The sequence below is a fragment of the Belonocnema kinseyi genome, chromosome 7 (genome assembly GCF_010883055.1).
Source record: "Belonocnema kinseyi isolate 2016_QV_RU_SX_M_011 chromosome 7, B_treatae_v1, whole genome shotgun sequence".
Lineage (NCBI taxonomy): Eukaryota > Metazoa > Arthropoda > Insecta > Hymenoptera > Cynipidae > Belonocnema > Belonocnema kinseyi.
Window position 1 is genome coordinate 106,379,253 of NC_046663.1, and position 17,363 is coordinate 106,396,615.

The window sequence follows — 17,363 nt, forward strand, 5'->3', positions numbered from 1 at the left end:
TTTCTAGAATTTACTTTTTTCCTTTATTTTAAACTATTTTAAGTGAATCTAATTTTAATCAAGGTTCACTTATGAAATCTATTTCCTTTTTTTATATTTAATATTTCAGGCGTGACGAGTTTAATTATACCAGAGGAGGTTCCTACCATTCTATCTCTAGTGTACTCGAATATTCCTCCAATTAAAAAAGGTGAGATAGAGTAAGTTCAACATAAGTAGTTCTGACAATTACTGATCAATCCTCTCAAAACGTAATTCAAATTCAAAAAATTTTAAATGGTAATATAAATAATTTTCGAAAAAAAAATCTATTGCAAATTCATAATGGTTCAAATTTGAACTTAGATTATTTATAGCCAAACTTAATATATAAATATTAAGTTAATTTAATAACATTCAACATTTAATTGTGAAATTATGTAATTTCGAGAATTCTATAATATGTACGTTTCGGGCGTAAAAAATAGTACTTTTTTATTTCGTCATTTTCAACCACGTTCTAATTCAAACTACTAAATTCTGAAAGATTAAAAGTTAAAATAGTTTTAAAACAATTATAAAATGTTTATTGTCTAACTGTAAATATCCTCAATATTTAAATTTCTAATTTCAAAATATTTTCAATCGTACAGTTTATACCAATGAAATTTAAGATTTTGTGCAAATACAATTTAAAAATGGGTTTATCCTAAAAATCTTCAAATAAGAAATTCGTTAAATTAAAATTAAAATATCTTAAATTGTGAATAGTTGCATTTTTAATACTACAAACGTAAAAATGGCAAATTTTAAGTGTCTTTATATTAAAATTGCCCAATTTTAATTTTTAGATAGAGGAATTTGGTTGAATCTTTCAAATAATTTTCATGTGGGTATGAACTCTTCCAATTCAATTATTTTGTGACTAAACTTCACTGTTAGTTACCAAATCTTTAATTAATATATGAAATGAAAAAATAAAATTGATAGGCTCAAGAAATAAAACTCTTATAATAGTTTATATTTGTACTTTTCAAAAATATTTTAATTATAAAAAAAATCATGAATAAGTATGTGAAACCGACGAGAAACAAACATAACAAAAAAGATATAATTTTAACGTAATTAAAAATGAAATTTTTGTACAAAGTTTGAGGTCACTTCGAATTTTAGTCGACAGTATGTATCTACTTCCTTTGCGTCACAAATCGCTGTACACTTTCACCACTAAGTTATAACCAATACTTAATATTACGCACGCAAAGTTTCAAATAACTCTTATGATATTGATATTTCGTAATATTAATTTTTTATATCAGACATTACACCCTTATTACAGTCTTAACAATTATAATTTTCTTATTGCAACATAGGGACGGATTCGAGACTCGGTGTTGGATTTAGTCTCGGGGAACATGCTGATTTCCAAATTGTCGTAGAGCTCGGCCCGCAAACTGAAACGGAAGCGATTGGAAATTCAAGCAATGATTCAAAGAGAAGGAGAGCTGTGAGTAATTGACTCGGAAATTATTATAATTCCACCAAAAGCACCTGCGATGCAAAAAAGCTGCAAAGTACAAGAATAGGAACTTATGAAATCAAAGTGAGCTAAGCAATTTGAGAAAAATATTCATGTTAAAATATATGAAGAACATTGTTTATCATGTGCCCTACACAAATTTTAACATGCACATTAGATATTATACAACTTGGCGTGATTATACTATCATCATAAATCTTCCATATTCAGAAATTTTTTAAATTAAAATCATATTGCTTATAACATTCAATCACACGAAGTTCATATTGTCCAATATATTACTTTTTTTAAATCTATTCAAGAACTTCCGTACATGTAAAAGTTTATTTATATATTTTATTATCAACCTTTTTGGACCAAATTACTTGACCAACTTTGATTTCACAAACTCATATAGTACTTTACCATTTTTTGCATCGCCGATGTTTTTGATGAGATTTAATGTTTTTTACACAAATAAATAATACGGGCATGCTCAATTAAGTACATTTTAATGAAATTACCAATTTACCAAATATAAAAAGTTGAATTTATTGTTTGAATCATTTTCGTCAAAGATCAATTACATTAATTAAATTGATTTATTTTTCATTCAATTAAACTGTATCATACTATTTATTAAAAATCTCGATTACATTTTTCAATTTCAATTCAAAATGGAAAGAGTGACTTGATTCACTGAAATTAACTATTTTTGGACATGGAAAATATAAATATCATTCTCAAATTTAATACTTTTCATAAATGCAGATCATTTTGGACGCAGCAATGAGAGGAGAAATGGGTCCATATGCTCAGGCTGTAGCAAAATACCAGATGCAACGTAAGTTAGAAAAAGAATTCACCAAGTTAATGGAGATAAAGAAAAATTACGACAACGAGAAAAAAAATTACAAAGGAAACGAGAAAAAGGTAGGTAGAAACAAATGATTACTGTTTTTAATTTTTTTGAATTATTACAAATTTCCTAACTAATTTTGCGTTTATAGAGTGAGGCAAGTAATTGGCTCTCCAACTGGAGTAAGGGATTGGGAGAATCTGAATTCGCACAAATACCTGAGAAACAAAATTTACCAAATATTGCAAGACTAAGAGTAGTCGAGAATAGGACAAACAAAAAACCTGAATCTGTCAATCATAAAGATACAGAAGCTGTCATGCAAGAGTTTAGTAAATTATACGAAACACAAAAAAATGCTGAACAGCCACAGCAACAAGAAAGGATTGCAAAACAATTAGAACTTAAAAACTCAACTGTAACTTGAGAGATTGTAGCCTTCTAAAAATATTGAAATTTCTCAATAGTTCAAATATTTAAAAAAAAAAAAAAATTAGACCGACTCGTAGAGAACATTGCCAATAGTATGTAACGGGAACTGATTTTGATGATGAAGAGATAAAGCTGATCGAAATCTGTTTCCTAAATTCCTTCAATTTCTGAATATTTATATTTATGTTCATACAGTAATTTATCAAATGCCAAATTTAATACCTGCAGTTACCATGTACCAGAATTAAACAATAGTAAACACTTTAAACGTCATGAGGATTGTAATTATAGTTAAACTCCAGAGACGTAGCTCAAAAAATAATAGAAGAGTGATAACATTATTTTTAAGTTCTTATTTTGCAACATTTTTATATACTGTTAGTGAATTTGTGAATTTACAATTAATATAACGCTCGTAATATCTCGCGGGACAATGTACTTCTCAATAGTTTAATAGTGTGAATAAAATTGTACAAAGTTTTCACGAAAAAATGTGTTAAATTCTTTAATGTAAGATTATTTATAATTCTAGTCCTTATTAATTCTGCAATTTTTATGTCCTATTCATGTAAATTAAACCTTCTAGGTTTAAGAAAGTATCAACAGTAGGTAAAGTCGATAAGAAAGAATGTTTCTGATATTTATTTTATTCGTTCATAAACATGTGGAATATAAATGCAAATAAATAAAGATATATGTTTTACATTCTTAAATTATTCAAGGGAAAGTATTATATTGTTTTATTTTTAACAGTGAATTTTAAAATTATGTACTTTTTTATGCTTTTCCTTACTGCTATATACAATTCTAGAAAACTTACAATTTTGAAAGATATTCTTCAAATTAAAAACTTTAAAATGCTGAAAAATGTTGAACTAAATAATAGATCTTAAATTCTCGGTATACTGGCCTAATTTAAGATACATTATTTAAATTTTTTGCCTGGTTCACACTCACTAACATCAACTAATGTTGAACTAAGATTTGAAATTCTTAATATTTAATTCTGTTTATTTTTAATGATTGCAAATTCAAATTACTTCACATGCAAATGAACTGATAACCATGAAAGTTGGTAATTTTGAATGTTTTACTAATTTTAATAAAAGCTTTCAAAGGTCTCATTTAAAAAAAAAAATAATTTAAATGCTGTCAAAATTGATAAATATTAAAACTTTTCAAATTTACTGGTAATGCTTCTAAATTCACAATTACTTACTAGAATTAAAATTCTTTAATTTGAAAATGTTCAATTTATCTAATATCATAAAAATTTAAATAAAACGTTTCGTATTCAAAATTCTTATATCCAAAATTTGTTTTTATTTCCTTGGTTAAACCAAAACGTTTTGATGGAGTTTCAACTTGAATTTAAAAACTCTTGAACGGTCTACTTGACATAAGTTACTTCGCTTTAAAGATCATAAAATAAGAAATCTTGAGGTCTGTAAATGTCAAGTTAGTCAGTTTTGTACGCAATCGATTCGAAATCATATTAGATAAATTAATGCTAGATACATATTATATAAAAACTTAAAAATTATCCAAAATTTGTTCGATTCATATATTTACTTTAATTTTGTAATAAAATGTTTGATTCTAGTTAATTAAAAAATTCTCTTTTTTTATAGACATTTTTATTGCATTATATTACATGGAATATTTATGATATATTATCACGATGAATATAATTACATTTGGTTTCTCTTTATGATTATTTCTACTCTTAAGGTGAGTCATAATCGATATCTTAGAAGAATTCAAAAGACATATCCAGAGACACACGCATTTATAATTTAATTACAGTATAATACAGTTGTCGATTTTTTTACTCTATAAATATTTTTAGTGTGTACTTTGGTCTTTTCACAAAATGTTCTTTACCTAAAACTTGGTTTAAGGCCATGTTATACTTACATGATTTCTACCTTACCGATATTTTCTTTTGGAACAAAATATAGTGATATAATCTAAACTAAATGATGTATCGAATTGAAATTTTGAAAAATTAAGTAAAAGTTATTGAGGAACGTTTATATGGTTCTATATTTGTAGAATTACAAAATAAGTTTATTTTTGAAAGGTTTTTTTGTTATTCGAAAAAGTTAGGACCATAAAAACGTTCCTGATTGCCCTTTACTTAGTTTTCACCATTTTCAACTCTCTATCTCCTTTCATATGAACCCGAGCTGTTCCAAAAAAATGTCGATAACATAGGAATCGGGTAAGGATGACATTGCTTTAATTATTATATCTATAAACGAAGTTACAAAAGTAGGAGTAGTTAGATTCTATAAAGACATTTTTGTTGAGGAAAATATATTTATTAAAGCTTTGGTTTAAGTTAGGCTCACAGCAAAAAGTCTACTTTTACTATTGATTTTCGATTGAGAATCAGTTTTTAAAATAAAACTTCAAGAACTGAAATACTTTGAGCCTAAAAATAAAAATTTGTACAAATCAGAAATAAATTAAATATCATGCATCGACCAACAATAAATTTGAGTAGCTTCCATGACAATTATTATTTTATTTTATGACTATTATTTAATCAACTATACATAATATCTAAATTCTAAAGGTATATTGAAGGTCGATACATTTTTCTTTTCTCGTTTTATTGTTTGCAAAGTATGAATTTTTTAAGTTATATTGCATTTACAAGACAGATTTCTTATTGACGTTTCCATGTTCAACTTGTAAAGTGTAACACTATATTTGTCCAAATTTGACATTAGATCGCAAGTTAATTAATATATTACAAATACTTACAAGATACTATAAACAATTTTTTTCTTCGAAAATTAAAAATGTATGTCCATCTAAAGATCGTCAACAAACTTTTGTAAATTTACCAACACAATTTTGGTTGACTTGTTTCATGAATAAAATGGAATTCAACCTTTGGAAATGATCGCTTCATACATTTTAAGAATAGAATATTTTTAAACAATTTAAAATCATATGGGCCTAAAAGTGAAGCTGATTTTTGAGATCATTTTCGCCAACCAAACTTTAAAGTTGCATTTTTTCGTAACTCTCTGAACCCATACGAAACGTGAATTCTATCACGTGACTTCGATATCTTCATTATCTTCATTATCAGTTTGATCTTCGGGTCTTTGAGGACTTTGCAAAGGACTAGCGTCGCTAAAGTCCAGTTTCTGTCTGTCACCATCAGCGTCACTCAAATCTGGATTAGGATTGTTCTTGTTCGGCAAGGTTTGCTCTCTAGATCCACCTGATGCTAATAGTTCTCGTTCCTTGCTGTTCCTCCACTTCATACGCCGATTTTGAAACCATATCTTCACCTTAAATAAAAAAATATATCTTATTTAAACAAATTAATAAATAGGACTAATCTAAGTCTAATAAAACATAAGATTTTAGTTCAAATGTTACAACATTCTGGAAGTTGCATTATTAAGCATTGAGACCAACCACCGAATGCTGTAGAAGTTGGTAAATGTTGGCAACCGAAATTTGCGAACATAAGTCTGACATTGTAATATTTTTAAAAATTGCAATATTTCTCATGGATTTTTAATGCTGGGGGAACTGAATTACTCAACTACTGCAATTGAATGAATTTTTAACCAAAAGGAATTTCATTTTAAACTAAACAGTTGAATATTCAACCACAGTAAATTGAAGGTGGTTGAGTTTTCAAGAAATTTCTAACAGTATTCTCTGACTTTGAATGATTCCTCTTGTAGAATCTTTATTCAATTCATCATACTTTATTTAATAAATAAAAAAAAATTTATATTGACTTTAAATCACATATGCCCTTGCTATATATTATACTATATATTATATAGGGGAGAAAAGGTTAAACAAGCACCTCAGTATCCCACTGGAATAAACTGTCCTCTATGAAAATGGTATCGGCTCCCCGGTTCATGACCGTGAGATGTGGAATTTTTTAATCACAAAAAAAAATAAATAACCTAAAAATGATCTAAATTCAATTTTATAACCCTGAATTTTATTGTTAGAACTACGTGAACTATTTGTACTGATAAGAACAAGCACGAATAAAATAACTGAAATCTTTTTTAAAATAAGCATATTCTTCTTAAAGTAAACAATCTTTCTAAGAAAAAAACTGGATTTTAAAACTGAATTTCAGGTAATTTCAAGGTTTTTTTGTAATTAAAGAAATTCCAGGTCACTTACAGGATCCCGAATTCAAATCTCCACTTTGACGATTACCATGTAAATCATCATCTTCCACAATAAAGAAATGGCTAAAAACTATTTTTGTTTGGAAGTTTTGCAACTTTGCTAAATTATTTTTCATTTAGCATATTTTCTATTTGCAAATCGTAACTATAATCCCCTAGTAAAATAACTGAAAATACAAGCTGAATTAATACAAATTACTTATCGCGATATTTTTTGACAAAATAGCATTGCAAAATTTGATATTTAAATAAATTGTAACACATAGTGTCGTTTGTTTTCAAAAATCTCATTTTTTACACAGAAAAACAGTGGGATCATTTTTGTTGCAGATTATTTGGTATATTCTCAAAATAAGTTTTTATTCTAAAAGTGAGGATATTTCAAGGGTGAAACTGTAACATGAACATAGCTGCATTCTATTGTTATCGGGCGTTTCATTTTTGTTACAACCCAAAACATCGCCGAATCGGCGTACTTTTGCGTATCCGCGTTTTTCTGTTCATTTTCACTTTTGGTCATTGATGTATGGTAATTTCCTAAGAAGTTTAGAAATGGTATTTTTTGCCACTTCACATATTTATTTTGCAATTCCGTTTTTCACCTATTTTATAATCTTTGATCTTCTTCAGTCTTTTCCTGATGTACTTTTATCAGTATAGTAAGTGCTAAGGTGCTGAGAAAAATGTTCAAACTCTAAAAAAAATTGTTAACACAGAAATAACTATGATACTTATTAAATAATACTGCCGTGATTTGAGAAAACACCGTTAATTGCGAAATGAACGAAGCCGAGAAAATCGATCAAAACTGTTCGAATGTTTATTCGCGTGTACCGCGAATTTTAATTCATTTTCTGCAGTTTTTTTGTTGTTCTTGAATAAGTTGCACATAAACTTTTCATCGTTGCGAAAAAAATGGTTAAAAATGTTAATTAGTTATATAAAATGCAGTTAACGGTGTCGATTGGGATGCTGAAATTCAGAAACCGCCGTAAGGGGCAGTTAAGGATGAATGTCGCAGCTAAATATAAATGCAGTTACGGCGTTTTTCAAATCACAGACTTTTTTTCGGGGTTCGATGATTCCAGAGAACGGTGCAAGCGCGTACGAACCTCTTGGAAACCACTAAGGCTCGAGATCACCGCCCGATAATTTAGTAAAGTTCGTAACTGCCCGTTGCACAGTGGTCCGGCGGTCTGATTTTCAGGCCAAACCCCCTAAAATCGAAAGTTACCGTACGAGGTAAAGCTTTATATATTTGTCAATAGATGGCATTGAAGCTTTAAAATCCAACAGATCTGGCGTTAACATTGAACACCTGGCCCATGGTGAAAGCTCGAAAGTGCCATTTGTGGAGACCCGCGCGAGATTTTGCACGTGCACGCTTTCGAGCGCCGAAAAAAAAGTGGTGTAGTTTTTGTAATTTTCGATAAAAAAAAGGCAAACCAAAATAGATGTTGTTCCGAAATTGTGAAATTCTTCTCATAGAGAATTATTTTTTATCCTACGAAATTCTGCGGTGATTTAACGGTTTCCTAGTGTAGAAAAGTATACAGATTGTAAATCCGCCGGTATCACCCGGCGGAGCGATGAAAAACATTTTTTGGTAATAATAATTTTTTTTAATAGGATTCAAGAGGAAAGTTTTTCTTTGGACAAGAAGACAGATTTTTGATGCCATACATGATGTTTTTTTGTCGGAAAAGTTGAATCATTTGATCGAAATTTTCTGCATCAAACTCATCGATGATGCAACGCCTTCACACGTCATCGAAGAACATTCACGACAGGCCTTGAAGAAAGTTTTTGTGTTTTGAAAAAGAAATAAAAAATGCCCATAACACGAAAAATCGTTTCCTAGAGGGTAATAAAAGCTGGTTGGACGATTCGACGAACGTTACGATAAATATTCTACATAAATTAATAACATCGATTTATAAATAAAGTAGTAATTTGTGTTATGTTAAATAATATACACTATCGCCCAATAATATTTGCCCACCCAAGAACAAAACGACTGTAACTTTGAAACTCCATATCTCGGCAATAAATAGACTTACAGAACTCTGCAGGTGCTCATTTGAAATGTCTTTTCAAGCCATTGTGAATAGTCTATATTAAAATTATGCTCAAATATTTACCTTCCGTATAAAGGGCCAAAAATCAAAACAAAAATTACGAAACTTTTGTCGTATCGTATAAGGAGAATACGTAATAAAGATTTCATAAGCATGTGAAAACATTTTTTTTAGTCATAATATCATGTAGCCTAACACTGAGTGCAAGATTTGGTTGATCGAGAATGTAATTATATGCATACAATTAAATTTTGTCTATAATGAAAAGAATAGCTCCAAGTATATATGTATGGTCTCTTTAATTCCTCTGAAGTGAAGAAAAATGAAATGTTGAAAAAATTAGGCTAATTGATATTATGACTAAAAAAATGTTTTTATATGCCTATGACATTTTTTTAACCTATTTTCCTTACAAAATAGAGCATTTTCTTTCAAGTGAACTTTTTTCTACGATTCAAATTTTCAGAGATTAATAGCAATGAATATAGATGATGTTTCTGAAGGAAACGCTCAAATAATCACTGAATTTAGATCAAAAATATTTTTCAATAAGTGATTTGAATAGTGCGAAAAAGAGCTAAAAAACTGTCTTTTTTTTTTAGTTTTTTTCTACCATTTTTTTCGAATTGGTGAGCGCAAAAGAAAATATTCGATCACAACTTTAATATACACCAATCAAAATAAGTTGAAAAGAGCTTTCAAATGAGCTCCTGCAGAATTATGTAGGTTTATTTATTGCCGAGATATGGAGTTACAAAGTTAGAGTCGTTTCGATCTCGGGTGAGCAAAGATTATTGGGCGGGAGTGTACATTGACTTAGATTTCATAACTCATATACTCTTTGATTATATTTACGTTATAAATCTATGAATTTACATATAAATTCATGAAGTATTAATTTAATTAGGTCAACTTCCCGGACCAAGGAGCCAGTGCCGATGACCCAAAAAACCTTGATAATATGAATTTCAGCAAAATCGCACTACTTTTCACGAAAATGTCCACCATTTTGGGTCCGCCATTTTGAATTTTGCAATTCTAATTTCATGTTCGGAATCAGCGACCCAAAGGATTTAATAATATGAATTTCAGCAAAATCGAAACACTTTACAGGAAAAATGTCCACCATTTTGGATCCGCCAATCTGAATTTTGCCATTCTGATTTCATTTTTGGAATTAGCGACCCAAAAACCCTTGATAATATGAATTTCAGCAAAATCGCAACACTTTTCACGAAAAATGTCCGCCATTTTGGGTCCGCCATTTTGAATTTGGTCATTCTGATTTCATTTTCGGAATCAGAGACCAAAAAGCCTAAACAGTATAAATTTCGTCAAAATCGTACTACTTTTGTTTGAGTTCCTGAGTTTTGACCAGAAAATCGGGTCACTGGACCACTGTGCGTTGCGGCTTTTTCTCGGATTTTTCTATGATTTATTCAGCTGTCCATGATTTGAGCCTGCAGTTAACGGTAAGTTATGGCTCTCTTCCAAATCACGACGCGCCAAATTAGTCAGTTAACGGCGTTTTCTCCAAAATTAGCAATAATTATTTAAAAAGTTATTAACAATTTGAAAAAATTATTTTAATAATCCGGTGTATCTTTTCTTCATGATTTCAACGATATAAAAAAAATTTCGATTTTTTTGCAGTTAACGGTGTTTTGTCAAATCACGGCAGACTTGGAAGGGATGATAGTACCTGCTTTAATCAATGTGAGCGCGCTAAGATTAGTCTTTCTCAAAGCAAAAGTGATCTTGTTCCTTAAGGATATTAAGGACGGATTCTAGCTGTAGCTGTCAGCATGATACATGAGAAAAAATCATCATAGAATCAAGAAAATATATATACGAATACAAACGTTACAATATTGTCATTACCCAAGAAAATTTTTCTTGTTTCGAAAAAATTTACTGGCATGAATAAAATTTAGTGCATTTTCTTGAGACAAGAAATATTGTTTTGGATCAAGAAAATACTGTATCGTTCGCATTCGTAAGGATATTTTCTTGATTTAATATTAATTATATTTCTGTGCATGATTTCTTATGATGCCCTGATTAATATTTATATTTTAAACGACATGCATAATTTTTGATAAGCTGATTCGAAATGTTGACCTACGTGCTGAGTGTCAAAGTTTGTAAATTCTGTGCGATAATTTGATGGCATTAAAACCAGTAACGCTCAAAATATTAAAATGTGTCCATTGCAAATGAAAATGGTATAATGTTCATCATTTCTATATAATTAGGTTAATAATTATAAATGCATCTAGCATATGTTACTATTATCAATAGTCCTTTGATATTTCAATATATAATTATTTTATAAATAGTACTCTTCATTTTGATTCCAGGTTATGGTGTGCTATTATTTTTTGTTGCCTGTTATTTTAATAAGAGCATCTAATCTCATTTGAAACTTCCCTCAAATCGCGAGATAATGTCTTTGGATATAATACATTAAACGCCGCTGTCTATATTATATCATTGTAGTGTAAGTGAAACAAGAAGGGAAGTTTTCTGATTCGCAATAGGGCGGGACTATTCAGGAATTGCTATAGACTATATACATATACACATAAAGAATAGTGTGTAGTATATATGTATTATTGAATTGTGGGTGGGATAAGGAGTCCCTGCACCTACATTTGTACAGTATATAGGCAGCAAACATCCCTAATACGTGCGTACACGAATTGAAATGCTATAACTCCAAAGGGGCCCTTTATCGTGTAATCACCATTTAACGCGAGTGCGTTTAACGGTTTAACGGTTTAACGGGATCTCGATCGCTCGTTTAAGAACTTGATGCGAGAATGCCAGGGAACCATTTTCAACTGCGATAAGAGCATTGCCAATGCCGGAGATACGATTCTGAGGTCGTTGAAAATTGAAAACCATATCTGCCACCAGATGCTGTTGAGTGTATCGAATATCTGATTCCAACAACCATACACAATATACTGTATGCGCTATACACAATGTACACATCGCAAATATATAAAGGTCGAACTATTATATGACAAAATATATTTTTGGCTGGAAATCCAGCAGTATTCTTAAAATTTCAGGCAGTAGATAAAGTTATTGAAGTACCAATAAGTGTCAGTCAGAATTAAATCACCGATTCAAATTTGAAAGATAATTCGTTTACTTTAAGGAAACTTCTAGTTTCCAGTCTTGACGCTGACAAAATCGTCTGGCCTGCACCTGGTTAAAAGTGTAACTTTTTTTTCTTGCTAGAGCCAGACCAGGCCGTATGGTCAGCCGCTGGTCATTTGCTAGTTAGCAACTAGTTGGAGGCTATTCAGCCGCTGGCTGGAATCTTCATTTTTTTAGTGTCTTGGAAAAAGTTTATTTTTCACTATAAGTATATTTACCTGATCAGCGCCTAACGGGACTAGATCAGACAATTAAGATCGTAAGTAAAAAAGCTTGGTTTCATTGTGTGAATTTCTTATTTTTAATCATTTTAAACAATCTATATCTCGTTTCAAAAACGCCAAAACAAGTTTGCTGGTAGATATAGGCAGTAGATAAAGCTACACTTGGGCCAGACTTGACAATAAACTGATATGAAAGTTTTCCACACGGAGACCAATGTATAATTTTAAAGATTTAACTTAAATAATTTTAAACTCCAGCTTTCCGAATTTAGCAACATAAAATTGTGACCATTTAAAAAACTGAAACTCTTTCAAACTAGATAATTAAGGTTGCAGACAATTCGTTTTTTACTCGAAAAATTTATTATTATTATTATTACACTATTAAGCCATTTTCCTTTCTGGGTAGGCGTGACTCACTCGGTGGGGATGGGAGTAATGTGAGGAAGGGATATAAGATTTTTAGATTTTCCCAAAATTCTCGTGATATTTACGGAAGGTCTACGCCGCGGCCCTCGAACTCAGGAGGCAGAGGAAAACCAAACACCTTTGACTTGCATCAGGGTTACTACAAGAGTCTGGTTACAAAATTCCATGGCTTTTTCAGGTCTTCCAGGTCTTAAAGCAAACCTATGAATGGCCTTTTTATATACCTTTTTGAAGTCTTCTTTTACCTCGAGCTTCATTTTTTCAATTTAGTTACCTCTAATGTATATGACTTACTATCTCAACGGATACTCTATCCATGTGCCACGTTAATGCTCAATCTCTCCTGGCCCATTATCCAGAATTTAAACATTGATTTGGCTCCCAATCCTATCACATTTGAGCTGTTTCTGAGACTTGGCTGGCCCCTAACTGTCCCTCCAGTTCAGTTTCTCTTGATAAGTACATACTATTTCGTAGAGACCGTAGAGACAGAGATGCCAGGAGCGGAGGCGGAATATATCTTTACCTCCATGACAGCTTAGGAGTGCTATGGTAGGAGTGGCTTGCCATTATCAACTTATCCGTCAAATGAATTCTTTTTTATCGAGGTTAAAAACAAGAGGTAGTGCTTCGGTATAGGTTTTATTTATAAAGCGCCAAACGCCTTCTTTGGAAGTGATCTAAAGTAAAAAAGATTTCACATATTCCTCATTGCTATAACAGTATTATCCAACGTGATTTAAATACTAGTCTAAACTCAAGGACCAGCTAAACTAAATATTTAAGGTCCGTATTAAATGCATAAGGACTGCTAATAGTTCCCCATACCTCCACACATAATACAGACTGATCTATATCACTGATAGGTCTTATGATAGTGGATGACCTCGACAAGGTTCCTTCTTACATGAATGGGAAAAAATTTGTTTTGAACAAAATGTGAATACGAAGACCACGTTACTGACCTCATTCTTGACCTTAGAATATTTGACGTAGATAGGCGAAAAGAACAAAAAATACGGCAATCCGAGCCGAATCCTGGAAGATTAAAAACCTTCTACAAACTAAAATCCGTGACACGTACGATCAAATTTGGAATTTGCAACTTTTTGACCAAATTGAAAAAGTTGTTATCATAATCTTGTAGGGCTTTAAGAAAGCAACGTTTTTCTTTTACTGACTTTTTTCATGACATGCGTTGTATGGCTTAAAATGTTGATTTTAGCTTGTTTTTTTGGATATTGAAAATGCTCTAACCCTGACAATTTTCTTTTTATAGAAAAAAATCAGAAGGATAAATTGTTTAAGTTTTTAAGTAATATGAACAACTGTGCATAGAATTTTTACATCTTGCAAAAATGTGGTTTCAAAATTTTTTTGTACGATCAAATTTGGATTTTTCAACTTTTTGACCAAATTGAAAAAGTTGTTATCATAATCTTGTAGGGCTTTCAAAAAGCAATATTTTTCTTTTCCAGACTTTTTTTCGTACCATGCGTTGTTTGGCCTAAATTGTTCTTTTCAGTTTGTTTTTTTTTTTTTATTATTTTGAAAATAATAAACTCTAGGAATTTTTAATTTTTGGAAAAAAGTCATTAGGATAAATTGTTAAACTTTTTTAATACTATGAATAATCATACAGAAAATTTTTCAATTTTTAAAAAAGTGGTCTCAAAAATATTCAAAATGTGCCCACTTTTTGAATTTTTATCCAAAATGGCTGGCTAACGAACTTGACCTTTATTTTAGGACACTAAACGAGTGTACCAAAGGGCAATCTAATAGATGACTTTTTTCAAAAGTTGTCGTGTTCACAGACAGACATACAGACATACAGACAGACACATTCGTAAAAACCTGTTTTTCGGATTCAGGAGGTCTCAAAATGTGGACATTTGACAAAAACTGGGGGGAGGGTCAAATTTTACACAAATCTAATACCTTCTCTGATGAGAATGTAAAAATGAGAATGTATGGCTCCTTTTAGGGCGATTGGGCTTGATCCCTCCCAAGCGTGTTTCTCTGGACTTGACTCTCTCCTAATGCTCTCTTAAATAAATACCTTTCCAACCCTGCCGTTGTCGGGCTCAATATCGTCTACTACTTAATTAAAATGATCCGCTTATCACTTCTGGTTATTTTTTCTGACCTTCTGCATATTTAAAATGTCTGCTTTCAGGAGGGAATGTTCCCTAATCCATGAAAAGTGGCAGTTATTCGACCAATTAAATAAGTTTCAAACCCTACCTCTTCCAAAGATTTCCGCCTTATCTCCAATCTAAATGCAATCACTAAACCATTAGAACGTATTGCTCTTTACGAGTTAACGGATCACATAAATTCCAATAAACTTATTGATCCCTTACAGTCCAATTTTCGTGCAGGATACAGCACTATTTCGGCTTGACTTAAAGTTACTACGGACTTTAAACTGGCTATGGATAGGATTGAAATTACGGTCGTTGTTTCATTCGATTTCTCCAAGGCGTTTGATATCGTGAACCATCAACGCATATTACATCAACCAAAACATTTAAAAATTTCAAAAACAGTCTTGAAATGGTTTGCTTTTTATCTAAGGAAACGATCACAGAAAGTAATTATTAGCAAGGGTGAGTCATCAGACTTGGCCGTGGTCAAGAGTAGCATCTATCAGGGTCCCATACTTGCCTCTATCTTATTTCATCTCTATACTTCTAATCACGCAGGTAAACATAAATGCAGTAGAATCCTTCAAAAGCCCCCTTCTGTAGCCCTTTCGAGAATTGACACCGCTCCATAGATAGTTGTAAGAGTAGCTTTGCGGGGTGCGCGGGGTCTGTGCCTGTGCAGAAATTGCCCAACTTATTCCCGAGTTCCGATCTGGGCCCAATCGGATTTTCCACATGTGGCCGCAAGGGGGCGGATGGTGTGGTTCGCGTCAGAACCACGTCGGGTCGGGTGAGGTTAGACAAGATTATGTCAAGTTTTCTGTTATCGTCGTGATATTTGTTTTCGTTAATCGAACTTAAAGTGCAAAAATCAAAAAGTAGACTGCGATTTCGGAATCACATCATTATTGGTGAAATTTCTTATATTCATAATGAAGGCAACGGTAAGCTTTAATTCGCTAGAATCAACATCAAAATTAATTTTTAACTTCTGAATATTTCCAGCAATCCATTCGAGGAAGCGTCGTTATTTTAAGCGCATTTACTATTTATGCAAACAAAAAAATAATTTCCAGCTTTTTTGAATTTTATATTTTTTTGCTGATATGGTGAAATCAGAGATTACCTTATACCAAGTGTATGAAGTTCCGGGTTAGTAACATTATAGATTTAATGCTTTTTATATTTTATCGAATATAACCTCACTTTTCAAATCTCACTCCACGTGCTCATGTGCATTAGTCAAACAAAAATGATTCCAGAAGAATATTAAGAAGATTCAAAAATATTTATAATTAAAATTGATTTGTGTGTGTGTACTAGTTCGAAAGGACCCCGCACTAAATGTATCGGAAAATGTCGGATGAAATATCCGTAAAAAAAATCCAAAAAAATGGACAGTTTTAGCGCTATGCGGCGCTAAGCGCTCAAGATCAGTGAATAAAACGAATTGCAACAAATTTGGTTACAAAAGCGATGTCAACATAGAAATCACGGTTCAGATCGTGGTCTGTCATAGTTTCGCCTACACCGTTGACTCATATAGCGCGTTTCTCAAAACGATCACATGCTAAGCGCCCAGGATTTTAACTTGGCTAATTCATCACTTTTTTAAAGGCAGAAATGGTACACAAAGTAACATTAGTAACTAGTGCGTACATACCGTTAATAACATTCTACCCTTCGAAAGAGGGTTGAACGCTAAGCGCTCAAGATCAGCGAATAAAACCAATCCTAGTAACTTTAGCGACAAAAGCGATGTCACTATAAGAATCACGCATCACAAAGTAGTCAGTAATATGTTTAGCCAAACCAATGAGTTATATTGCGCGCTTCTCGAAACGATCAAACGCTAAGCGCCCAAGATTTGAACTTGACTAAGCAATTACTTTTTAAAGACAGAAATGGTATCCAAAATAGTGACTAGTGCGCACATCGATAATAACAGTGTACCCTTCGCCAGAGGGCCGAACGCTAAGCGCCCATGATCAGCGAATAGAACCAATCCTAGTACCTTTAGCGACACAAGCGTTGTCTGTATACGAAACACGCATCAAGAAGTGGTCAGTAACATGTTTAGCCAAACCAATGACAATATGAGTCAACACCGTTGACTCATATAGCGCGCTTCTCAGAACGGGCTAACCCTAAGCGCAGAAGATTTGAACTTGACTAAGAAATCACTTTTTCAAAGGCCTTTCACAAAAGAAATGACAGACAAACATACCGTCGTCGTTGGAAATAATGAGTAAATGCTGCATGATGAACGACTGTCACTTTTTAAAGCAAAAAGCGAACGACTTCAGAATGAGCGACGAACTGAAAGTAGGCCTAATGA

The 17,363-nt window shown here is 31.7% G+C and overlaps 2 protein-coding genes across 2 annotated transcripts in view; one reads left to right on the forward strand and one right to left on the reverse strand.

Moving 5' to 3' along the window:
- Positions 1-96: 96 nt before the first annotated feature.
- On the forward strand, positions 97-2,865 carry LOC117176737 (the record flags this gene model as incomplete). The annotated part of the gene is made up of 4 exons (XM_033367004.1): positions 97-190; positions 1,353-1,486; positions 2,270-2,431; positions 2,509-2,865. Coding segments are annotated over 4 exons (666 nt in total), but the record flags the coding sequence as incomplete, so codon positions are not given.
- Positions 2,866-5,215: 2,350 nt separating this feature from the next.
- LOC117176934 overlaps positions 5,216-17,363 on the reverse strand; it is a 53,484-nt gene continuing 41,336 nt past the window's right edge. Inside the window, exon 4 of the mRNA XM_033367334.1 lies at positions 5,216-6,100. Coding sequence (XP_033223225.1) covers positions 5,858-6,100 — 243 coding nt within the window. The 3' untranslated portion in view covers positions 5,216-5,857. The remainder of the gene's footprint in view (positions 6,101-17,363) is intronic.